This window comes from Triturus cristatus, chromosome 7, assembly GCF_964204655.1.
Source record: "Triturus cristatus chromosome 7, aTriCri1.1, whole genome shotgun sequence".
Lineage (NCBI taxonomy): Eukaryota > Metazoa > Chordata > Amphibia > Caudata > Salamandridae > Triturus > Triturus cristatus.
This window is the reverse complement of record NC_140590.1, coordinates 170,695,347-170,721,515: the sequence shown is the minus strand read 5'-3', so window position 1 is coordinate 170,721,515 and position 26,169 is coordinate 170,695,347. Positions and strand designations below refer to the sequence as shown.

The window sequence follows — 26,169 nt, the reverse complement described above, 5'->3', positions numbered from 1 at the left end:
TTGCTTGGTGCTTACCACCTTGTCTGCGTCAAAAAAGGTGACAAGTGTAAAACCATCTTTGCAAACTAAGTTCCGGGTTTTTGAATAAACAAGTCATGCTTTTTGGGTTGTATAATGCCCCCAGAGTCTTTCCAGGACTTCAACTGAGGTGCTGCGAGATTTGCTGGATGTTTGTGTGGTCTTATATATTGATGACATTGTGCTCTATTCACAAAACATGACTAAACATAGAAAATATGTCAGGAAAGTCTTGCAATGACTCTAAGAACATGCTCTTGTTGCCAAGTTCTACATTCCATACAGAGTCCGTTAAGTTTTTGGCATATATCTTGTCTCCAGAATGGGTAACCATGGATAAAAGAAAGGTCCAGGCGATTCTAGATTGGTCAGCCCCGACCACGGTTAAGAAAGTACAGAGCTTCTTGGGTTTCTTAAACTTTTCTCACTGATTTCTCAGACACTTTTCTGACTTTGTGAGTCCCATCACTAGACTTTTACGAAAGAAGGTAACTTTAGAAGTTGTCTCTTGAGGCCAATGATGCCTTAAATTTACTTAAGGAAAGATTCACCACAGCCCCTGTACTTAGACATCCAGACCCCACGCAGCCTTACCTTTTAGATGCCGATGCCTCCCATTTGGCTGTGGGAGGTATTTTATCGCAGCATGACAGAACTACTGGACAAATACATCCAGTTGCCTTTCTTCTAAAAGATGTTGCCGATGGAACAAATTTACACAGTTGCAGAATGAGAGATGTTAGCAATTAAATTGCGCTTTTAAGAATGGTGACCCAACCTATTAAGGGCACAGCATGTCATCGCGATCTACACTGACCATAAAAATCTTCAATTCCTATGGTCTCTGAAGGACTGGACCCATAGGCAAGATAGGTCTTTATCATTTTTTAGTGAATTCAATTTCGTCATCACCTATTGACCGGGCACTCAACAGGTTAAGTCTGATTTCCTATATAGATGTGGTTACTCAGATCAAGACACTCGGGGTCAGGCACCACAGAACATTGTAGACTCAGAAAACATCATAGGTCTTTGCAACCAGTACTCTTTCTTAGATAACGTCAGGAATAGTTTGAATCCAGAAGAAATAAACTCCTGAGCGGCTGGTAAGGACTATCATGTACACAATGGGCATTCTTATCATGGTTCAAACTTATATGTTACTAGAAAGCAGGTGAAACAACACCTGTATACCGGATGCACAGCTGTGTTAGAAAATTAAAACTAATAAACAATGTACACCAAACAGAACAAACTGTCATCATTGGAGAAAAAAAACATTAAGCATCACATATTATGATTAAACAAAAATTGTGCTCTTTTAATTGTTGAGCTATGAACAATCAAGTTACGATACAATGACATTTTTGTTGAACAGAAATAGTGCTAAGGACCTTGAGAGAACATGTAAGTAATAAATCTCAGTTAATTTGAGAAGAAGCATCAACATAACAATTGTGTCACAGAAGAGATTGACGTTACTGTGATCCATGGCCAATGCATTTCGGGATTACCCAGAATCCCTTTCTAACTTTATCATCTTCATATATTATATGTTACAAAACTATGTGCATTTCTTCTTTTTTAACTTTTTCAACACAGGCCCCTGAAGAAGGGGTTCTGGGTAATCCCGAAATGAATTGGCCATGGATCACAGTAACGTCAATCTCTTCTGTGACACAATTGTTATGTTGATGCTTCTTCTCAAATTAACTGAGATTTATTACTTACATGTTCTCTCAAGGTCCTTAGCACTATTTCTGTTCAACAAAAATGTCATTGTATCGTAACTTGATTGTTCATAGCTCAACAATTAAAAGAGCACAATTTTTGTTTAATCATAATATGTGATGCTTAATGTTTTTTTTCTCCAATGATGACAGTTTGTTCTGTTTCGTATACATTGTTTATTAGTTGTCATTTTCTAACACACCTGTGCATCCGGTATACAGGTGTTGTTTCACCTGCTTTCTAGTGTTTTGTTCAAGGTTGGCTACCTTCTCTCGTTTGCACGCACTAATTGTTTTATATTGGTAGTGAATTTTGTCAACATTTATTTACATAGCAGTTTTCCTATACTTCATATGTTGTGCGCTGACATTTTTGAATTCTTCAAACTTATACGTTCCCACGAAGGAATGAGACCTGTTGACATGAAACTCCATTAGCGGGTCATCCAGGAATCCAAAACACTTTAGCAAACTGTTAGCAATGGTTTTGATGGCCTAACTTGTCCAAGGATGTGCATGACTATGTTCAGACCTGTCCTTCATGTTCTCCAAATAAGGCCTCCTATCGGGTTATTTACTAATCTTGCCCATACCACCTATCCCTGTCATACCATCATGGATATTATACATTTCTAATGGTGGCTATATACTGCCATTTGGGTAGTAGTAGAATTTTTTTCCAAGATGGCATATTTTGTTACCCTTACAGAAATTCCCACAGGCAAAGCCCTGGTCATGTTGTTCATTCCACAAATCATGAGATTGCACAGGCTCCCTTCGGTTAGTATTTCTGATCGGGTCCGCAATTCATTCCACGATTTGAGCAGTCTTTGCACATCACTGGATGCTCGACTTAGCAGTAAGCTTGCTTGTGTGCTTTTTTGAATAGGCGAGTGTGTGAATGAGATAGCTTGGTGGAAGTTTGAGTACATGAATGGCATACATCAGAGACATTTTGGTAGCAGAAGAGAAACCTTCCCTTACATTCACAATTGATATAGCACTGACAACTCTTCCTCTGTTCACTCATTAAGTGCTGTACAGCATAAGCTATGCAAGTTTTCCCAACACAAAAGATATACCCTGAAAAAAGGAAGTCTATGAGATTTGCTTGCATTGAATCAGCATGGTAAATACACAGCATATAAAGTATATAAAGTATCAGGGTCTGGCTGGGACAGAAAACTTAAAAATAAAAGTGGTCCCCCATTAGCAAATCAAATAGCTAAAATGTGGCCCACATTTCCAAATTGGGACTATTTTTAACCTGTAATACCGAGCTATAGAGGCATTTTGTGAGGTATGTCCGAATTAATGTGTTCTTGCAGGCAATGTTTGTGGTAATTTAAGGGACATCAGCGGTAAAACAGCCCATATGACAATAAAACAGGTCCACAAACAGCAAAGAAACAGGTCCACACTTTTACTTTTCAGACCAGCCCTTCAGGCACTGCCAGAGTGACGTAAAGGCCAGTCAGACCCCGTAAGTAGCTGTATATATTTTCCTCAATTGGAACAAGTCTGGCACTGGTAGCTGCTGTTCAAACTTTTCTTTACAGTGCTTAATTTGTAAAAGAATAAGTGCAGGAGCTCTCCTCGGGAGGCCACTGCAGCTTGCACCACACATTACCCCCGCCAGCTGCCAATAACAGTACAAACACAGCTATTAACATCACACTCCTACAAGTGTGACAACTCATACTATTACTGGCTCCCAAAGCTATAAGAATTACTTGGGAGGTCGGTATTAGTCATTGTAAATGTAAACTGAACTAATAAGCAGCTGTGTTGTGCTGATACCCAAATTAGCCAGACAGCGCCACCATGTGGCAGACTGTCATAAACCCAATTGCAGGGAATTAAGGTGCAGAGCACGGGAAATTAAGAACTGCTTTCACATGTAACTCGTACAGGATCAGCTGCAATCCTGCAATTTGCCTGCATACACACAAAAGAAACACCAGTGGTGGGTGGCATGTCCTGAGGGTGGTAGGGCGGGTTGGACATTGAAAAAAAAGAAAAGAAATTAAAAGTACTTACTTGCGAACACTTCTCAACTTCCTCCTCAATAGTCTTCCCTCCTTGAGGCAGGCTCTAAACTCCTAAACCAATCCTAGCACTGCTCTCACCAACATGAGAGCAGTGCTAGAATTGGTGGGAGCAGCCTCACTTGGCTTTTCACAGAGCTATGAAGGCATTGACTTTCTTTAACCCAGCTGTCTTAAGACAGCTGCATTAGACAGCTGTGTTAGAGAGGTTTAAAATACGCATGTGTGGCTGGCTAGCGCAAGATGGCCGGCCAAAAAGACATGCACACTTTAAACTGAAAGTACCCTGCTCGATCTGCTCTTGCCAGTCAGCAGCAGCCCTGTACCCATCCTAACGCTCTGTTTGGGACGGGGTGAAGAAAAAAAAGTGGTAATGAATTAACTTCATTACCATTTTATTTTTCTCTCCTGGGGCATTTCAGTGATGTGACGCTCCTCCGCTCAAACAGAGGAGCCACCGCTGATTATGAGCAAAAGCAGTATATGCTTCTTCATATTCAAAGAACAGGTACAGAGCAGACCACAGATTGATTGATTGATTGATAAAAATTTATAACGCGCAAAACAATAACCCGCAGGTATCAAGGCGCCTAACAATACGATCAGAATTGAAGCAAACATCCTTACATATATGCTTGCCGAAAGAGGCAAGTTTTGAGGGCACTACGGAATTTCTGTAGGGAGGGTAGGGATCTGAGGTCCAGAGGAAGGTCATTCCACCATTTGGGGGCCAGAGTGGAAAAGGCCCTGCCACCCCACTTAGCTCTTCGTATGCGGGGAGCTGTCAGAAGCGATTTCCCGGAGGAACGCAAGTTCCTTCCAGGAGTGTAGTGAGAGATGATGGAACCAACTCCCGAGTCGCTGTTTTTTGCAATGGCTCTATATGTCATGCATAAGACTTTGAACCGTATTCGATGTTCTACCGGTAGCCAATGCAGCGTTTTCCTGGCCGTCGTGGCCGAAGAGCGTCTGGGAATATCCAGAACAAATCTAGCTGTGGCATTTTGAACTACCTGTAAGCGCTGCAGGAGGCTCCTGTTTAGCCCCGCATACAGCGCATTACAGTAGTCTAAGCGTGAACCAATGAGTGCGACAGCTATTTGCTTTCTGGACTGCAAGGAAAAGTATTTCCTAATCCTTCGAAGAGTGTAGATCAAGCCCCAGCAGGTGGAGATGGTTCTACTCACCTGTTTGTTCATGTCAAGGGCAGGGTCTATCATCACCCCGAGATTCTTAGCAGATGTAGTGGGGGAAGGACACTTTCCCAGCGAGTCAGGCCACCAATTGGCTGACCAGATGTTTTCTTTCCCTCCAAACACCATCACCTCAGTCTTCTCCCCATTCAGTTTAAGAGAGTTCTGAATCATCCAATGACCAACCGCCTCCATACAAGATCTAAACTTGGAGGCGGTTTGCACATCTGAATGGGAGAGAGAGACGAGTATTTGGGTGTCATCTGCATAAGAAACTACCTCCATCCCGAAAGTTCTTATTAGTCTGGCTAGTGGGGTCACGTAGATGTTGAATAGGGTCGGGCTAAGCGCCGACCCTTGGGGGACCCCACATAGCACAAGTCGGGATGGAGATAGGAACTCCCCCAGCTTGACTCTTTGTTCCCTCCCATCAAGGAAAGAAGTCAGTAGATCTAGGGCTGCGTCCTTCACCCCCACATCCCTCAGGCGCGATGTAAGTACTGAGGGGGAGAGGGTATCGAAGGCCGCAGTTAGATCTAGTAGGACCAGGAGGGTGGTCTGGCCCCCATCGACTGTCGTGCGGATTTTATCAAGCACGATGGTGAGGGCTGACTCGGTACTGTGTTCCCTCCTGAATCCATGCTGGGAGGAGTCCAGGCAGCCAGAGCTCTCCACAAAGACAGCGAGATGCTTGTTAAGATGTGCCTCAAGCATCTTCGCTGGAGCCGGAAGCAGCGAAATAGGACGGAAATTTTTTAAGACCTCCGGATCGAGAGAGGCCTTCTTTAACAGGGGTTTCACTACTGCCTTCTTCCACTCCAGAGGGAAGATGCCGTCTCTGATGGCAAGATTCATTATTTCTAGCAACGATGGTAGGAGGGTCTCCCTGCACTGCTTGATGATTTTCAATGAGAGTAAAGGAAGTTGCTAAGCAAAGTAGAACAGATAATTCATAGAAATGGCAGCTTTCTTACATACAAATGTGCTGCAGGATAGGCAGTAGAATCAAATAAATGTTCACACACATGCACACACACACACACACACAGGCAGTATAGGCATTACATAAATTGAAGAGATGCGTCCTTGGCAGTGGCAGTGCAGGCGCTCCTCCCCCGCCGCCCACTATAAGGTAAAACATTATCATCAGCGGCAAATAGAGAGTATCTCTGATTGCCGTTGATGAGAGAAACAGTGGAAGCAAAAAAAACAATGCAATCGGTCTCGCCTTTGGGACATTATATGTATTCAGCTATGCAGCACATTAGCCTGGGTGCTGAAACATCTACTGTTCTTTATCATGGAGGGAAAGTAAGCACCAAACGGCGTGACACGCCAGGCATGGGAACACATGGGGGGAAATATTGCCTTCCAGTGGGAAATGGTATAGTCCAAAGCTCTGTTTTTAATATAAAATCAGGGCCTTCGGTGGTCATATCACTGAAAATACAAGATATGAAAAAAATATTAGTGTTTACGGGTGCTCGTGGAAGACAATTTCTATAGACTAGAATCTATAGAATGCTAAAGTGATTCTAGTATTTTACTGACCTCTGCTGGTCGTTTTCTATCAAGAAAGTTAAATAGAGGCAGTTGCCAGAAAAAAGTCCTCCAGTAGACAGTAATTCTGGTATTTTACTGACCTCTGCTGGTCATTTTCTGTCAGGACATTTAAATAGAGGCATTTGAACAGGGAAAAAAAGTCCCTAAGGGGAAGCAGACAAGTCATAGAGCTGATCTCCAGAGCCCACCAAGTACATACACATATAAGTATCTACTAAAGTATATGCAAGAGGTCTTGAATGCTCGACCTAAAAATGAAAACTAATGATGGGAATAGGTAAGTGAGCAATATCCAGTGTTCAAGATAAGTTTGTCACTAAGAGTAAAGTGTCGTAAATTTAAAGTCAGGAAATTGAATCAGTAAGAAAATAACAAAGATCTCAATGTATTTGCACGCACTGGAAGAGACAGTCAACACAGCACATGATGTCTTTCCATCTACAGCAGGAGATTCCCAAAAGTCAAAGGAGTACAGTAGTTCTGGTTTGTAGGGATACAAACATGTCTAAGTTCCAGAATACAGAAAAAAAGTAGGCAGAGGAAAAAGATGGATGGGCGTGATCACAAGCAGCATCTGTGGAACAAGATCATGTGTGTCTTCCAAACTCTTATGTGTTTTCAGGATGGCTATCCGAACCCATTCCTTCCCACATCACCTTTTATCAAACTGATTTACTCCACACCCCCCCCACTCCCAGTCCACTAGGTCTGCAGCTCACTCTTCAATGCTCCAGGAGCTCTTGGTTCTTGACCTGAAGTGAAATGACAGAGGGCACCAACAATAAGACATGAACCAATCACAGAGAAGAGTGGTTCAGTTTGAAATAATACTGGAAGTGAGTCAATCCGGGGCAATTTCCATTCAGTTTTGGCTGTAACCCAAAAATGATTACCAATTTGGAGTGGAACTGATTACGTGGTGGGCAGTTGCGAAGAAGAAACAACAGAGTGAATATTGGGGGTAGAAGTCTGGTGTGGACTGTTGGTACTTCCATGAGGACTTTGCCTGCCCAGTTTTCTGCTCTGTCCCAGTGTTTATGGGAGGTGAAAACATATGCAGGAGGTAGATCATCAAAACACTCTGCCATCACACAAAGAATCAGTGTCGAGGAGCAGCACCAGAAACAAGCACATCTCCCTAACTTCTATCGTACAAGACAGAGCCACAATTTGATGTTCCCGGCATCACCACCAGGAGCACTTAGTAAGACAAAAAAGTGATGGTTGGAGTACATGAATTAATCCTAGCCACTGGTAATTACTCAAGCAGAATTTGGGTTCTTGCCTTCCCTACTATGCCGCTCTAGAAATCTACTCATATGCAAATCACCATTTGTCTGCTCCAGTAGAAAGATGCCAGTCTGAAACGCAAGAGTAGGACCCCTCCAGCTACAATACAGACAACATGTCAAAAACTGGGTTGTTGGTTAAGTGGGGGCAGGGTGACCCTTGTTCAACCAAGCAACAGCCACAATCCCTGGCAGGGTGAAACACAAAAGTTACTAAATTAACCTGTGCTTAACCCTCTGATAGCTTGGCACAAAGCAGTCAGGCTTAACTTGTAGACAATTCATAAAGTGTTTATCCAGCACACAACCAGTATTAATGAACTGAGAAAAGTAGAGTTTTTTTTTTGATTGGGGGTTTATGTAGCACAAACTTGACCCGAGATATTGGGTATCAGAGCGCTTTACATGAGCACCAGTTGCGTTACATAAGGACACATTCAATTTTGTTTTTGTTAGGCACAGGGAGATTACGTGATTTGCCCAGAATCACAGGATGTTGAGCGTCCTTGCCGACACTCGAACCTGGTTCCCCCGATTTGAGGTCGACTGCCCTAGCCGATAGACTACATCCCCTTTTATGGAACCATTCTGTTTATTGAGCTTAGTGAATGTAGTACACAGCTATTCACCTACAACCAGTGGCCAGCAGCAGAATAAAATATGATCCGATGAAATCGGAAGATTGCCTACAACACTTGGTCCAGCAGAGTTATTCAGGCAAGAATAACATAAAAACTGTATTAAACTAAACATCCCATAACCATTCCCCACCCAACCCTGCTCCTCCGTACTAAGTATTTCTTGGCTATGAGGAACCAGAGGAACCAGATGAAGTAATCGCAGGTAGGAGGGGCATGTCACTTCTCTAAATTCAGAGGATAACATTTGGATGAAGAGGGCCCATCTGTCTGCATAGTAAGTAGATTTGGGGTCCAATTCTAAGGACAGTTTCTCCATCCCCAGGATAAACCATAGTTTGTGTATCCAAGAAGTATGGTAAGGAATTCTATTCGTTCCCCAAAGGGACAGTATCACTTGGTGAGCAGCGCCCAAGGCTAGCGCCATTTGTCTACCCCGGTTGGAACATAGGGAATAAGTCTGAGGGTTCAGGAGTCCTATGATAGTGTATCACAGAAACCTAGAGATAGAGGTATGAAAAGCGGTGATGATGCCAGAAAGGATTTGGTCCCAGCATCTGGTAAGTTTCGTCAGTGCCATAAGAGATGCAAAAGAATCCCTGGATTTCCGCATCCTAGCCAACATTCCACAGAGTGCCCCAAATTCCATTTGTGGGTTCGCACTGGTGTCAGATACCGATAGGAGACTATCTTATAAGCAGTTTCAGTACTGGCCATATTGTGTGCTTTGTGGTGAGCTCCATAAAAAATGTCTTCTCATTCTTTAGTGGTAAGAGCCGGACCAAGTTGTGTCTCCCAGCGAGTCTGACCCTTAGTTTTTACAGGGGCAGTTTTCCTGGCAAACAAGGTGTGAGTTCAGATATAAGATGTTTGATACCTGTTGTAAGCAGTAACCATTTCTCAAATGGGGTCAGAGGACACCCTGCTCCCGTCCTGAATCACTGGGAGGTCACCCAGTGCCAAAGCTCTAAATACTGAATATGCTCTGCTGACGTAAGAGAATAGTCAGCTTGTAACTGGTCAAAGGGAATTAGCCCATTCCAGGAAAAAATAAATCCTATTCTTTTGCAGACTGCGTCCTGCCTCCGTCTAAACATCCCCAGTGCCAGCCTCGGAGGGTAATCAAGGTTGGCTAAGATCGGCGTCATCAGAGATGGGAACGTTGTAAGGCCAGATCATACCGCCATTGTATCGTTCAGGTCATTACTAGTGAGGAGCATAAGCCCCAGGCTCTATGTTTACATGGTAATCAAACCTCTTTCCAGATGCTTGGTACATAGAGGACCAATGGTTGTACAAAAGTGAACGGTTCCATTTCACCAAAAAATGGAGTTGCATCGCTTGAAAATAGCGGACCACTGTAGGTGACAGCAATGCCTACATCCCTTTTTTGATGATAAAGTATGTTTTGATGGAGGCGAGGTCTTTTGCCATCCCGTAAAAATGTATTTATCTCTAGTTGCTAGGAGTACAAGGCCTTAGAAGGAGGGGTCAGTAAGAGCGCCTGGAACACATAGTAAATATGAAGGAGTATAGACATTTTTGATGCTACTATTTGTCCAGTTCAAGACAGATGGCACCATCTCCATGCGTCCAGCCCCCCACATGTCTGAAATATGAGAGCACAATAGTTATAGGCCAGAGTCGTAGAGAGAAACTTGGCAAGTTTGATTACGAGATAGTAAATGGAGTCCTTTGCCCATTCAAACAGAAATTGAGCATGCAGGGCAGATTTGCGTGCAGGAATGATGGAGAGGTTCAAAATCTGCAATTTCTGTATATTTATTTTAAAACCAGAGACTTCGCTGGATAGTTGAAGTTGGGAGACAAGCTCAGGGAGTGAGGATACAAGGTTGGTTATAGACAAGATGACATCATCTGCATAAAGGCTGATAAGATGTTGGTCTCCCCAAAATGCGACACTAGCGAAGTAGGGGTTCTTCCAAAAACTCTGTGCCAAGGGATGCATATTTAAGGTGAAGAGAAGAGGGAACAGATGGCACCCCTGTCATGTGTTCCGAGATATTGGAAAGGTGGGGGAAGAAAGACCATTGACCCTCAATGATGCCCTGGGTTCGCTGTTGATGCAGCTGATCCATCAGCAAAATTTGCTTCCAAAGACAAACTGGAGTAAGGTCGCGAAGAGATAGGTCCAGTGGACGTGATCAATGCTTATCTCCGAATCCTATAGATCTTGACCAGAATGTGGAGAAGGTGCTTGGTATTATCACCACTTTGCACGGTGGAGTAAATCCGGCCTAGTCCGGCCCTATCCAACATGGCATAAGTGGGTTCAGGCAGTGCGCTAAGATACAGGTGATCAATTTAACATCAATATTTAACAAAGAAATGGTTCTATAGGTCCCGCAGGTCTTGGTATATTTATTTATATATTTTAGTGTTTTATAGAGCAGGAACGTGCCCTGTTAGGGTATCAGAGTGCTTTACAAGGCTAACAAGTTATTTACAAGATTCGGAACAGGCGATCATGAGAGCATTTTGCCAGGACAACTAGCTATTCACAAAGAGTAGGAATAGGCGATCATGAGTTTACTTGAGGGAGATAAACAAACAGGAGCAGGGGAAGACAGCACAGCACCAGCTGCTGCCCCTTAAAGTGAGAGTGATGTGTGAATGATAAAAAATGAATAGCAGTGACCATGATACAAGAATCGTATAGGTTACAGCTATGAAATCAAGACACGGGTAGACAGTCAGTTCTGGTCAGTCCTGGAGCACTTTGTTGACATGTCTCCTACTTTCATTTCACAGTGCAAGTGCTCCCTATGGTAAATTGATGTATGGATTAGTGACTCCATGATTGACTTTATTGGTTTACTTGTCAGACCCTAGTACAGTGCACTGCGTGTGCCCAGGTCTTGTAACCAATGCTGCTGGTGGGCTTGCAGCACTGATTGTGCCACTCACCGGAGCAGCTTGTAAAGTGTGTCTCAGGTCTGCCGTTGCACAACCTGTGTGCAGTCTGGTACTGCCATGCTGACTGGGCAAGTGCACCCACTTGCCAGTCACTAAACCTTCCCTTTTATACATATTAGTCACCCCTATGGTAGGCCCACGGGCAGGGGGCATTGTAGGTAAAAGGTAGGACATGCCCTGGTGTGTGTGGCATGTCCTAATAGTGAATTACAGCCATTTTCCTTTTTCATTATTGCAAGGCTACCTGTTCTCCATAGGCCAGAATGGGCAGTTTGATTATTCCATTTTATAATCCTAACTGACTCAGGGAACATGGTAGAAATTCGAGTTTAGTATGCCTGAACTCATACATCTTTTAGTGAAGTTGGTTTTAACATTCTGTGTTTGAAACTGCCACTTTTAAAAAGTAGGCATTTTCTTGTCTAACCATCCAAACCTGCCTCTGCTAGGCTGTGTATTCCTTGTCTGGAGTTTGAGTAACAGGGGCTGGGGGATTCCAGGAGACAGGGTGAGTCCGCACAAGGCAGATTAGAGAGATCTGCATCTAGATGGGTGGGAGGGGTGGCACCTGGGACCTGAATAGGGCTGGGCCTTCCATCCACAATGCTGGCTCCACCTCCTGTGGTGTGTCTGATGTCCCTGCCCTGCACTGTGAAAGGAAAGTAGGAGACATGTCAAGAAAGTGCTCCAGGACTGACCAGAACTGGTTTGGACTATGCAAAGGCCTCTCTGCCTTCAGAGAACAAAGAGAAAAGGAGTATAAATATTGGGACCCAGACACAAGAACGTTAGATCACTTCTGGAAATCAAGACAAACCTTTGCTGAGGAGGAGAACCAGGAAGCTTAAGGAGGAGACTACCCCTGTACTGTGTGTTTGGGGGTTTGCCTGCAGTGGTTTCTTCATTACCAAAGAGAGGATAAAAGGACTGAGTGTGCTTTCTATCAACTTGATGAAGAATCTCCAAGGGCTTGAACTAGAGCTTGCCTCCTGCCTGAAGTCCAAGGGATACAAGACTTCACCAACCAGCTTCCCCCTGAATTCCCTTGCTGGGAATTGAAGTGCTTGCTGTTGTGCTGGGCCTTCTGAGAGACTGCGTGTCACTGGGAGCTGGAAGCGCGACGCAACGAGAAGCGTGTCGCAGCCGCTGTCATCGCATCGCCGAGGAAGCGGGCCGCTGCTGCCATCATCGCATCGCCAGAGAAGCGGGACGCTGCCACAGAGGTTATCGTCTCATCACTGGAGAAGCGCGTCGCAGGGCCTGTCGCGGCTCCAAAGATCATTGAGTCGCCGCTTGGACGTCGGGCGTGCACTCATCACACCAACGGTGTTGCATTGCATTGCTTCCACACCCTCCGCATGCTCCGCAAAATCTTCCGGTGGATCCCGACCGAAACCAGGAAGACGGTCACCCAGGCCCTCATCACCAGCCGACTAGACTCCGGAAACACCCTCTACGCCGGAACCACAGCCAAGCTTCAGAAAAGACTCCAACGTATCCAGAACGCCTCCGCCCGACTCATCCTGGACGTCCCCCGACGCAGCCACATCTCGAGCCACCTGAGAGACCTGCACTGGCTCCCCGTCAACAAGAGGATCACGTTCAGACTCCTCACCCACGCACACAAATCCCTCCACGACCTGGGCCCCAAGTACCTCAACGACCGCCTGACCTTCTACACGCCCACCCGCCAGCTACGATCCACGCACCTCGCCGTCGCCGCCGTACCTCGCATCCAGAGAGCCACCAGCGGAGGAAGATCCTTCTCCTACCTGGCGGCCAAGACATGGAACTCCCTGCCCATCCACCTGCGGCTGACCCAGGACCACCTCGCCTTCAGGAAACAGCTCAAGACCTGGCTGTTCGAGCAGTAGCAGACCCCCTCCCCCAAGCGCCTTGAGACCCTTCCGGGTGAGTAGCGCGCGGTATAAATTCCATGATTGATTGATTGATTGTTATGCAACCAAGACCCAATTTTGATGCATTGCACCGGAGAAGAGTATCGCATCAAGGTACCAGCATTTCGCTTCACACCGGAGAGCAGTAAGAAACCGATGCATCAACTCCCCACACAGTAAGGAAGCGAGCATCAACTCCCCAGCGCAGTAGTAAGGAACTAACGCATCCACTCCCCTGCGTGTAAGGAACCGACGCATCACCTTCCCTGCAACCCTTTTATTTTCTTTGCGCTATGCATCTAAGGTACATTGAGATGTAGTGTTGCATTTACAACTTGAGAGAACTGAGCTACTTTATAACGTTTGAGAGACTTTTTGAGTACAGTACTGTGGATTTTTTTGTCGTTTGGTCTTGTGTTAAGTCTATATAAAAATACTTATTTTTATAATACAACCTGTGTGGTGTCCATTTGTAGTGTTTTCACTGTATTGCTATATGTGTTCACAAATGCTTTACACACTGCCTCTGAGATAAGCCTGCCTGCTCATGCCAAGCTACCAAGGGGGTGAGCAGGGGTTATTTTAGGAGTGTAGCCCCTTACCCTGACTAGACGCAAGGGTCCCTATTTGTCACAGGTACCTACCTATGCCAACTAGAGACCCCCAAATCTAACAGTTCTTATAAGAAATTTCAAAGAAAAGTGTTCCGAGAAGTTATGGTTTAGTGGGTCAAGGCTGCAAGCGGTGTCTGAGGCAGAGGCATCGTCGCCGGGAAGCCGCTAGTCTACGTAACGGTGAAGAGTTCTACATTCGGACTTCAGTCGACAAGAGTTTCAGGAGGCCATATATTCCTTTGGCAAAAGACCGCTGAACAGAATTTGCTGCTGTGGAGAAGAACATAGCAGCAGCTGCAGTGAGGTCAGGCCCACCGGTGATGCACCTTGGATGGATAGATGAGCAGATTGGTCCCAGTCTTCTCTTGGTTCTTAGAGTAGTTCTTTACCAAACATAAAGTCCTGTGTTTTTGATTTTGGCTATCTGGGCAACTTTTGCACCACCATCAAGCGACTAGGGCAGGAGGTGCACCACTTGGAGATTTGTACTCACTAAGGCTGCATCCAGGCACTGGTTAAAGATGGTGGGAGCCTTTTCTGTTCCTGAGGTTCTAATCAGGAAGCCAGCCAACTATCCCTTGCAGCCACTCTGGTAGTCCTGGGTTCAAGTGAGGAAATAGGGCTCAAGCAGCAGGGCAAGCCTCATAGGGTTCAAGGCAGGCCCCAGGCAGTGAAGCAGTCCTACCAGGTGCAGCAAAGCAGTCTTGTAGAGTACACAGTAAGCCACTCTGAGAGTCGTTCCGCAGGTCAAGAAATTGAACTGAAGAGCAGTTCTGAAGGTCCCATTTTTATATCCGGAGTCCTTTGTGTGAAGGTAGAGCACAATCAATTCAAGCGCCTGTTGAACTTTGCCCTGCTGCGCCCCCTCCATCCAGCCAGTTGATGGCCTACCCAGGCACACCTATGTCCCCTGTTGTGTGGCTGTCTGAAAGAAATAAACAAAGTCCAACTGCCAACTAAACCCAGACATGTAACCCAGGTACAAGCAGCAGTAACCAGATAGGGCAGGAAAATGGCAACTTTCTAAAAGTGGCAATTTCAAAATTGTAGCCTAAAATCCAACTTTACCATTAAAGAGGATTTTTAATTACAATTTTCAGACACTAAACACAAAATGGAGATCTGTTCTCAATTAAAAGTTAGAACCTATTACATTTAATAAGGCAAGCTGATGTTATCCTATGGGAGAGGTAGGTCTCAAAGTAGTGAAAAACGAAGTAAGGAGTTTTTCACTACCACGACATGTAAATCTTAAAAGGACACGTCCAATCTTTTTATGAAAATGTACTCCGCCCTTTGGGCTACCTTAGAAGTGACTTATATGCTGTAAATAAGGAGGTTATGTTCCCAATTTGACATGGCAGCTCAAATTGCATTCAGGCAAGCAGTCCTGGGACACGTTTAAAGGGTCTACTTAAGTGGGCGGCACAAGAAGTGCTACAGGCCCACTAGCAGCATTTAATTTACAGGCCCTGGGTATAAGTTATTCCACTGTACAAGAGATTTGTAAGTATATTAAATCAGGTGTAATACAATTTTACCATGTTTAAGGGAGAGAGCAAAGGCACATTAGCACTGGTTAGCAGAGGTAAGGTGGATAGACTCCAGGAGCCATCAAAAACGAATTTCAGCAAAAAGTGGGGAGCAAAGTTAAACGGTTTGGGAGGAGATCACTCTAAGGCCGACAGGTCTAACACAACTCCAGACTGATTTGTGGAATAGTCATACAAAAAGAACCCGTGTCCAGAAATGGCACCAGAGTCAAACACAGCTCAGTACTGACTAGTGCACAGGGCAGTGTCAAGATATGATCACTACATCTTCATTGCAAGACATCCGCTATGATGCAAGTACTGCCCAAGTGTCTCCTAGTGCAGAGTGAATCTCAAATTCCTTAGGGTGCCACACCTTATATGATGCTGTAGTCTCAAATTTCACCACCTGTGCCACAGTTAACAGCCACTTGGAGGGCCACTGTGTGGTGCATCACAGTGGTGACTTTATGGCAAACTCTATTACCTTCCTACTCACCCTTGCAAACTTTTGCAAACAGGCACAGTGTGAAACATTGTAATATGGCTTTTTCTATATTTTTTTTAAACAGTGGCAGAAAGGATAAGGATGGTGACTCCAGGGGGGTCATCTCCTGCCAATCTCTCTTAAGGGTAGCTGTGGGTAGATGGAGAATGTGAATAATAGTCCTAATGGGCAATGGCAAAAGGGAGCTAAGTCAAACCTCCTCTATAAGCTATTGCTGCCGGAAAGCCAAATCTAATGGGTGGTTTCCCTATTGAACCATAGACAGCATTTCATCTGCTGAAAAGCTCAGTATGTTGCAGAATCTAGCCTGTGAGTATGGTTGATGAGGATTCTGGCTAAATAGATATATGTGGGCCCTTTCAATGTCATTATCAGAATGAACAACTGACCCTTCAGATAAAAAATTTGAAGTGGAACACCTAGCAAACCTCTGACTTTTTTGCACCGAAGCCTTTCTTTAATTCCCAGGGGTCTTTGCATTGCCAATGATCCAAGTCTTCCATTTTATAGTCATTGACCCCTATTTTGTCTGTGATTGGTTAATCACAGCTGCGTTTTGTGTAGAAACACCTTACTGACAGCCACAAAAACCTTCTACTTCTCTATTTCTTCTTGGATTTATCATATATGGTGATGTAATGCAACTAGGGTGCCCTGCATCTGTGTGCTGCCATTTGACATTAGCTCAAATGTAGCTTTATTTTGTTTCCTATGGAGCAATAAAAAGTTATAAAGAACCTCCACATGGTAAGCTTTCACCCTCACCCTGTTGACAAATCCTGCTGGAGCCTAGTGACAGTCCCTGTGGCAAAGCCCCACACTGGTTGAACATCAGACTGACACTTCGATTCCTGCTCCTAGGACGAGATCAACTTGCTACCCCTTTTTCCACAAGTAGTCACACTTTAAGCCACACCTTTGTTACTAGACGTTATACGAGACATTAGACGAAAGAGGGTGTTTGTGACAATTCTCTTGTCTGACCACTTCTATTTGAACTGAATTGAGAGAGCAGGTATATGATTCACTGCAAAATTCCAAGCACATTGAACATCTCAAAAAACAGTTTTGGTTGTTTGCAGTTACACAATTAAGACTTCACTATATGACTGCATGTTATCTTACTTTTATATACCTTCACAGATAAAAAGATAATTTTCAACTCTGATGTTAATGGATAAACCATGGATAGAGACAGCTTATACATCGTTAGTCATGGGTGACCAGGGTTAGCCGTGTTACTGACGGGCCCTGACTGGAAAAGCACAGTAGTCTTTGTTCAAGGATGAAGAACCATGGCCATTTTAGATGGTTAGCCAAAGTCACATGCAAAACCATGACAAATTTGGAGAAGAGTGAGAAGAGAAAAGGGTTAGTAGAGAGGAGACATTCATTCTTAGGAATTAGAAAATGGACAGGAGGTGTCTGGATCAAAAGAAAGAAGATAGGAGCAGTAGAGAGAATAATTATAGGCAGTGTGTGAAGTGGGAGAAGTCATGAAACTTGAGATCAGAGCAAAAGGAAGCAAAGATAAGGGCATCCAAGTGGATTCACAGAGTCTCTTAATGTCAGCAGTGACAGAGGCGGTAGCTGATGCATAGACTACAGGGGGAAACAAAAGAGCTTCACCATATCAGTTGCAACAAGTGTAACACAAGAGAAGGTGTTATGGGAGTGATGTCATATAAGAAGACAGCATAAGATGCTAAATAAACGCTAGGTAGGGTCCAAACAAATATTAGGTAGGTTGTCCGTCAATGAAAGCTGATAGTTAGGACATGTACTTACCCAAGCCCTCTTGCTCGCAGACATCGTTACGATTTTATCCTGGAAAAATATATGGACACGTGAGGCCAAGTTTGCAGCCTCTGCACTGCAGATCTGAAAATCCACCACTGCTCGGAACCAGACTGTGGATGCGTCATCGCAGAGTGAGGTCACCACATAAGCCCCCTTCAGTGACATCAGAATTGCTGACATGCCATCGAAGGAGCTGAACTGGACCCCTGGGTCCATGGTGCATATCCCTTCGTTGGTGAAGCATCCTCGCACCCCTTGTCTGAGCATGCACAGCTCATTCGTTCCACAAGAGAGCTCCTCACAAAGTATCCCTCCGAATGCTCTGCATCTGCATTTCTGGCTGCAGTCATTTGAGACAACTACTTCATTCACCTGGAAGAGACAACAGCACAATGTCAGAAAACAGCTCATTTGGGCTCCATTGTCCCACTTCCCCATACTGAGATTCATCTCGTGCACTGCACATATATGTAAAATAACTGATTGGTGCCCCTCCAGCAATCAACTTGCATCCGCATCATCCCCTTCCGCGCGTCCAGAGCATGGAACGACCTTCCGCTCCACCTCAGACAGATAACATCGCTCCCCATCTTTGCAAGAAACCTCAAAACCTGGCTCTTCCACAGATCCCCTCCTTGATGGACTGGAACCTGTGACCCCCCCACCCCCCAGCACCTTGAGACCCTTACGGTAAGTAGTCGCGCTTAACAAACACCCCTTTAAAGACAACCTATCCACTTCAGACCTGCCGTGTTGGCTTTGCATTCCAATTGCTTTGATTGCCCTCATGAAAGAAGCTAAAAAAATCCCACAAAGTAGAAAACACCTTGCCCAGTCAAAACTTTAACAAAACTCCACATGTTCTGCTGATTACTTTAGGATGTGATCTGCTTGCATTTTCCACTTGGCTAGAAAATGTAGTTGGGGCATCTTAACAGGACTGGTGGATTACCTGAAGGCTCTTCATCTGAGCAACCTGAGCTCACACTTGTATTTGCATGTCAGCCTTTAAAAGCCTCAGAGAACCTGACATGGTAACCATTTCATCATTCCATCAACATTACAACTTGTGGTGCAAACACAGCTCCCATTACCCATCTGTATAGTGCTGAGCAAAAGAGGTTGTCACTCCATATGCTGACATCAGGGTTTAGAAACAGAAGGAAAACCAACATGATGGTTGCTATACAGGCGTTAATCTTCGTTGACTCACTTATCACGATAGTCTAAATGCTGTACCTCTACCACTAATGGAAGTTGGAACCAAACATAATACAAATACTGCTCCTGACCTTGGGGATAAATAACGATTATTAACGTAATTCAGTTTTGTGAAATAGGAGGCTTCTGGGTGAGAATGACGTATCGCAAGCATTCAAACTTATGGAAATAGTAACAGATTCTTTGGAAATATATCGGCCCTGAAGAAGTTCTTAGGGACGAAATGTGTTGGCTACGGTTTCCTTTTAAAGAAGATTTTGAATAAAGAAAAGTCACACAAGACCTGCTGTTTTGATTTGAAACTTTGTTAATTATGACCTGTATCCTATTCTGATATTGAGTGGAGTGCTGGATCCTTTGTTTGGTTATAAAATTATGTGGTTTCCCATGGGGGGAGTAGGGGTATTGAGCCTCAGGTCCTTGGCACCCTGAAAAGAAAGTGATTATAACCCAACTAATGGATAGGTGCAGTCATTGTTGCCCCATACCCTGTGTCTGTTGTGTGAATATATAGAAACAGAAGCTGTGTAGGACCTTGAAAGACTGAGGGAAACCGGAGGTCATCAGCCCATATGAACACCGGGGGTTCTGGAAAAGAAAAATATAGGACCCTACAGCGCTAAAGGAAACAGCCGGTCGTCAGTTCATATAATGACACTGGGATTCTGAACAGAAGCTATATAGGACCTTACAGCACTGCTGGAAACGGGGGTTGTCTGCCCATACACTGACACCGGGGTTCTGAACAGAAGATATATAGGAACTTACCGCGCAGCGGAAAACGAGGGTCATCTGTCCAATTGATGACACCGTGGTTCTAGGACATATAGGACCTTACAGCGCTGAGGGAAACGGGGGTCGTCTGCCTATATGATGACACTGGGATTCTGAACGGAAAATATATAGGACCTTACAGTGCTGAGTGACACAGCGGGTTGTCAGTCCATATGCTGATACCATGTCCTGGAACAGAAGATACATAGGACCTGACAGTGCTGAGTGAAACAGCAGGTTGTCAGTCCATATAATGACACTGGGATTCTGAACAGAAGCTATATAGGACCTTACAGCACTGCTGGAAACAGGGGTTGTCTGCCCATACACTGACATTGGGGTTCTGAACAGAAGATATATAGGACCTTACAGGTTTGATGGAATGGGGGTTGTCTGCCCCATATGCAGACACCAGGGTTCTGTACCGAAGATATAGGGCCCCACAGTACTAAGGTAATCAGGGCTCGTCTGCCCATATGCTGGCACTGGGGTTCTAAACAGAAGATATATAGGGGCATATTTTAAAGGGAAGTGGCAGAGTGAGGTGTTAGGCTTCCTGGCTTAACGTCTCACTCCGCCAGTTCCAAAATGCAGGGCTGCACCCTATTTACAATAGCAGGGTGCAGCCCTGTGTTTCCCCCTGCGCTGGCACTACACTTAGCCGTCTTGTGCCAATGCAGCCACCCTTGCACCATAGAGCAAGGATGCATGCGTACAGGGGAAAAAAATGTATGTGTTGGAAGATCCTCCTTCTAGCACATAAACAATCTTTAAACACCGTTTTGTAACTTTGTCGTGTGCTGCTTAATGCAGCACACATAAAAGTTGCAAATCGGCATTTAACAATAAATATTGTTTAGGTGCAGGAAGGAGGACCTTCCTGTACATACACAATCATTGGCCTTTTGCTGTTTTCATGTGTGCTGCAGAACGAAGCACACATGAAAACAGCAAAAGCGAGAAGAAACGAAACACCGGGGGTCTGAACCGAAGATATATTGGACCTTCAGCGGTGAGGGAAACAAGGGTTCTCTGTCCACATGCTGACACTGGGTTTCTGGAAGGAAAAACAATAGAATCTTACAGTGCTGAAAGAAACAAGGCATTGTCAGCTCATACGCTGACACTGGGGCTCTGAACTAAAGATACACAGGACCTAACAGCGCTGAGGGAAACAGGGGTTCTCTGTCCACATGCTGACACTGGGGCTCTGTACTAAAGATAAACAGGACCTAACAGCGCTGAGGGAAACAAGGCGTTGTCAGCTCATACGCTGACACTGGGGCTCTGAACTAAAGATAAACAGGACCTAACAGCGCTGAGGGAAACAGGGGGTTGTCAGCTCATACGCTGACTCCAAGAATCTGGAATGAAGGACATATAGAACCTTTCAGCGCTGAGGGAAAGGAGGGTGGGGTTGTCAGTCCATATACTAACACAAGGGTTTTGGAATAGAAGACATAAAGCACCTTAAAGCGCTTAAGGAAGCGGAGGGGGTCTTCAGTCAAAGAGTGACACTTGGATTCTGGAACAGAAGATATATCGGACCTTACATCACTGAGGAAAACAGAAGGCCATTAGTCCTTATGCTGAAACTGGGTTTCTGGAACGAAGGACATTTAGAACCTGACAGTGCTGAGGGAAAGAGAAGGCCATCACCCTCATGCCAACACTGAGTTCCTGGTATGGAAATCATTAAGTATGTTACAGTGCTGAGGGAAGGGAGAGGCTGTCCACACATATGCGTGCACTGATGGTGCCGAGGGTGCTGCGAGAAAGGGGAGGCCATTGGCTCTGAAGCGAACCCACAGTTTATAGAAAGGAAAACATTTAGAACTTCACAGTGCTGAGGCATAGGGGAGGCCGTAGGCCCTGATGCAGACAGTGGGTTTCTGGAATGGAAGACCTTCGTAATCTTGCTGTTTTGAGGGAAAGGGGAGGCTTTCCAACCTCATGCGGACACTGGAGTTCAGGAACGGAAAACATTTAGAATCCTACAGAACTAAAGGAAAGGATGACTCGCCCGCCCATGTATAGACACTAGGGTTCTGAGTCAGAATCTATATAAGAAAACTGCAGTTCTTGATCCGAAGACTTATAGAACCTTAGAAATCTGATAGAAAACGGAGGACGATAGCCTACATGCGGACACTAGGGGGCAGATGTATCAACATTGCATTTTGCGAGTCCTTAATAGACAATCTTACCGATTCGCTATTAAGTACTCGCAAAATGCAATGTATGTAGGTTTCGCAAATAAAATAGTGATTCCTACGCATTCCTTATTTATGACTCGCAAACTGTGAGTCGCAAATAAGGACTGGCTTCCCATTCATTTCTATGGGCCAAGAGGCCCATAAAAATGAATGGGAATTGCATGCGCAATTTATAGATACTCGCAAATTGCGCATGCAAATTCATGGGTGCCAAAAGGACACCCTGTTGCACCCCTGAAATATGCATGTGCGCACATGGCACTTAGAAAAATGACAAAAAGGGCATTTTTCCAGGAAGTTGCAAATTACCACCAACTTGAAGTTGGTGGTAATTTGCGATTCCTTGAGGCCAGATCGCAAATTTTGGGTGCTTCAAAAATTGCATTTAAGGAATCGCAATTTGCGATTTCTTAAATGCATTTGCAAAATAGGGAATCGCAAATTTTGGGATTCCTTATTTTGCAATGGCCTTTTGGGATGATACATCCCAAAAGGCTTTTTCCCGTTTGCAAACGGGCCGTTTGCGAACCGGAAAACCCTTGCTACATCTAACCCTAGGATTCTGGGGTAGAAGGCAAGGAACCTTACAGTTTTGAAAGAAAGGGGAGGGCGCCAGGCAATATGCAGGCACTTAGGGTCTGCAAGCAAGGCATACAGAACCCTGCTGTGCCGAGCATAAGGGTATGCTGACGGCCCCATTACAAAAACTGGGGTTCTGCTTTGGAAGAAATATAGAAGCTCACAGTGCTACAGAACAGAGAAGGGCATCAGGTCATAGGAGGGTATATTGGACCTCAGAGCAATGATGGCAAGAGGACATCAGGGTTCTGTAGTGGAAGAAGTATAGATACATATAAATACATCTTTAATTTACCACAATAGGTTAGGTTTAAAATTTGCTTGTTGAATGCCGGGGGTTCTGAATATCCCTGCCATGTAGTCTTGATTCCACCTCATGCCTCCACCAGCAGACACTCCCTGTCCCTTTACCTCACTGTTTCAGGTTCTTTTTCATCCCTCCTTTCTTTCTTTGTTACTGGTTTATGTCTTTCTTTCCCTCCCGCATCCCCCTTTTGTGTTTTTCCTCTCTTTCTCAGTCAATGTCTGATGAATAAAAATAAGTGCATGTTCCTTAAAATTAGTGCCGGTTGTTTCCACCTGAAATCACTGCTTCAAATCAAGTATTCAGGGTGATAGTCACCCGATGTTACTCTACAGAACTGATAAGCATGGTCCCAGCACACTGGCACTGTCACAGAGAAGCATAGACAGTATTTGCTTCAATGACCTCAGGCTTAAAACCCTCTCCTACAACCTCATAAGTTAAGGTGTTCTCCTAGGACAAGGAGCAGCGTGCCATAGTTAGGAAATGTCTAACGCAAATTGATGCATGTAGGAAAGTGGATTATTAGTAGTTGGGATATGTAGCTTCAGCTAATTATAATATCATAATCACTATCAGGTTCAGTCAAGTGTCAATAAATTTTCCTTGCTCAACCCTTGGTAGCTTGGCAAACAAGCAGTCTGGCTTAATTTAGGAGACAGGTATGTGTAAAGCATTTAAGAGCACCAACACAGTAAATAAATAAAGGATACAAAACAATAAAAATCCAAAACCAATTCACAAATATAAAGCAAACTTTTATCTTTAAAATGACACCCAAATGTCAAAAATCCATTGTAGAGAGACAGATATATGACTTTTTAAAGATTAAATCAATAACTGCATTCTAGTTTAAAAAAGCTGAAAGCCCCACTGGCAGCAATCTGTTCATGCTGAGCTAGGACAAAGTAAACGTTTTAGGCCCACCGCGATGGAGCCTGGGTCCGATAGGCTAAGTGCCAGGCCTCGGTCTAAAGTTTACCTTCAGACTAAGTGCCTAATGTAGATCTTGGCGGATGGGTTACTCTATCCCAACATTGACAGATATCCCATCCACCGAAATGTAAATCCCATAGGATATATTGGGATTTATATTTCATTTGATGGGATCTCCATCACTGTTGTGACAGAGTAATCTGTCCGCCAAGATCTAAATCAGAACCTTAGCCATTTTCTTGGAATTTTTTTCTCATCAATGGGCTCTTTGGTGGGTCATCAGCCTTCTCGGATGCAAAAATCAATTCGGTATGGTGGCCTGCTGCTGCACGATGCATTGGTGAGTCTCTTGAATTCTTTGTACTTGACGTCGACGGCAATGAGATCCAGAGCTTTCAGCAGGACAAACAGTGTGGTCAGGCTGATTCATGAATCGATGACCATGGATTGACTCTCGACGTTGAGCCAGTCTACTCCCGGAGCTTTTCTGCAAAACTTTGCAGAAAAGCCAGGACAAATCCAGTTGCAAATGGTCTGATCGGGTGATCTTCTCTTTGTGCTTGCAGTTGACTTCTTCCAGCTCTGTTGTACATGTTGCTGATCAAGGAGTCCCCATCTTTTCCTTTGGGTCAGGCACAGTCCTTTCTCTGTGGAGCCCTGAGAGAGCAGCAGTCCCAGTCCTTCTGAGTGCAAGCCTCCTGTGTCTAGCAAGGCAGTCCTTCTTCTCCTTTTGTTCCAGGCAGTGTTCTGAAGAGCTAGTGCAGCTCTCCCATATTTATCCTTCATTTTGGGCTGCCAAGAGGGGGGGGAGGGGTTACCGCAACCAATTGGAGTAAAGTTACCTTCCTCTGCTATGACCAGTTTCTACAGGGGTGAACTTCAGTACTGAGAGCTCACCCTCCTCATCTTAAGGGCCCTCTAAAAAGCTGTAAGCCATTTGTCCATGTTGCTACCCTCCTAGTACTTAGAGACAATCCCCATGGGTAGTCTTGCGTCAAACCCACTACCCCAGGACACTTCTGTCTCTTCTCTCTACAACCCCTTGTGATTCTCAGCTTCTCACGTGCCAATTTGATCTTTGGTGGGGCCAACTTGTCTGGTTCTAGGGCTATATAAGCCAGCTGTGCCTCATGCTCTCTTTCCCTAAGGAACGATCTGGCTCACCTCCGGTGGATTCTCTTCCCCACTAGCTCTAGACTTGGCGCTGATCACTTTGTGTGTGGAAAGGTGTTCTGCTTCCTCATCGCTAAAGTCTAGGGAGTCTTCCTCCCCTGTCCTTCTACCTCTGGAGCCACCTCTATGTTAGAGTATTGATCCTCTAGCTGGGCTTCTTTCCAGGCCATAAGGGCCTTTATGAGCACTGTATTCCTAAAATTAGAGGGCGATGGTAATCCCCTAGCCCTACACAGGTCACTAAGCTCTGCTACTTGGAGAGTCAGTAGGCTAGCTAGATCAGGTTCCATTATATCCCTTGGAGTTAAAAACAAAAACTTTGCAAAAATTGAGGTTAGGGTAATTTAGAATTTTTAAAGAAAATGAATGCTTTATTAGTCCAATTTGAGGGTTGGCCGATGGGGTGAGGGCGAGGGCAGGAGACATGACCTGCATTGAGATGGGCCCTGGTTTGCAGGAATTGAGGGTGCGGTCATGGATTGCACCATTGTGACCCCCCATTTCTCCCACGACTCCCCTACTCCTGAGTATGGGGAATGCCTTGGAACCCTCTGCTTGAGACAACTGCCTCATCTGGGCGTGTGGTGTGACCTGGGGCTGGTTGACACCCCGCAGCCTAGCTACATGTGCCAAAGGAGGTGAGACTTAACCCCTGCACTGACCTCATTACCTCCGACAAGACAAGTGACAGGTGCTGGCAAGGAGGTGGCAGGCCCCCGGGGTAATCATGGCACAAACGGCTTGAGCGGCAGGCTTCGGAGGCTGCTGCTGGTGTCTGATTGTGCGGTGAAATTTTTCCCTTAGTCCTCCCTCCTGAGCACATAGGCTGCTGTGGACTCCTCCGCTGGGGGCATCTATTTCTTGTTGGCCCATGGTGCAGCCTGGGCCCAACTGATGCCCTGCGGCCTGGACACATGTGCAGAGAGAGACGAAACTCGACCCCTGTACCAGCCCCCAGGCCTCCCACAAGACACAGGCAGCATATGTTGGTAAGGAGGTTGCAGGCCCCGGGGTGAACTGTGATCCAGAAAATTTGAGCAGTGATCCTCAGAGGCCATCTTTGTTGACTGATGGTGTGGGGAGTTTTGCCTTTTCTCTCATCCTCCTGCTGCGCCTAATTTTTGATGTCCCAGTATAGCCCTTCCAGTGTGTTGGCATATGACCCCATATGGAGATCGTGTTGGGGGAGGGTATGCCC

The 26,169-nt window shown here is 45.1% G+C and overlaps 1 protein-coding gene across 1 annotated transcript in view; it reads right to left on the bottom strand.

Moving 5' to 3' along the window:
• Positions 1–26,169, bottom strand: part of LOC146809142 (IgGFc-binding protein-like) — a 301,036-nt gene that overhangs the window by 34,149 nt on the left and 240,718 nt on the right. Inside the window, exon 18 of the mRNA XM_085614831.1 lies at positions 17,757–18,140. Coding sequence (XP_085470957.1) covers positions 17,757–18,140 — 384 coding nt within the window. The remainder of the gene's footprint in view (positions 1–17,756; positions 18,141–26,169) is intronic.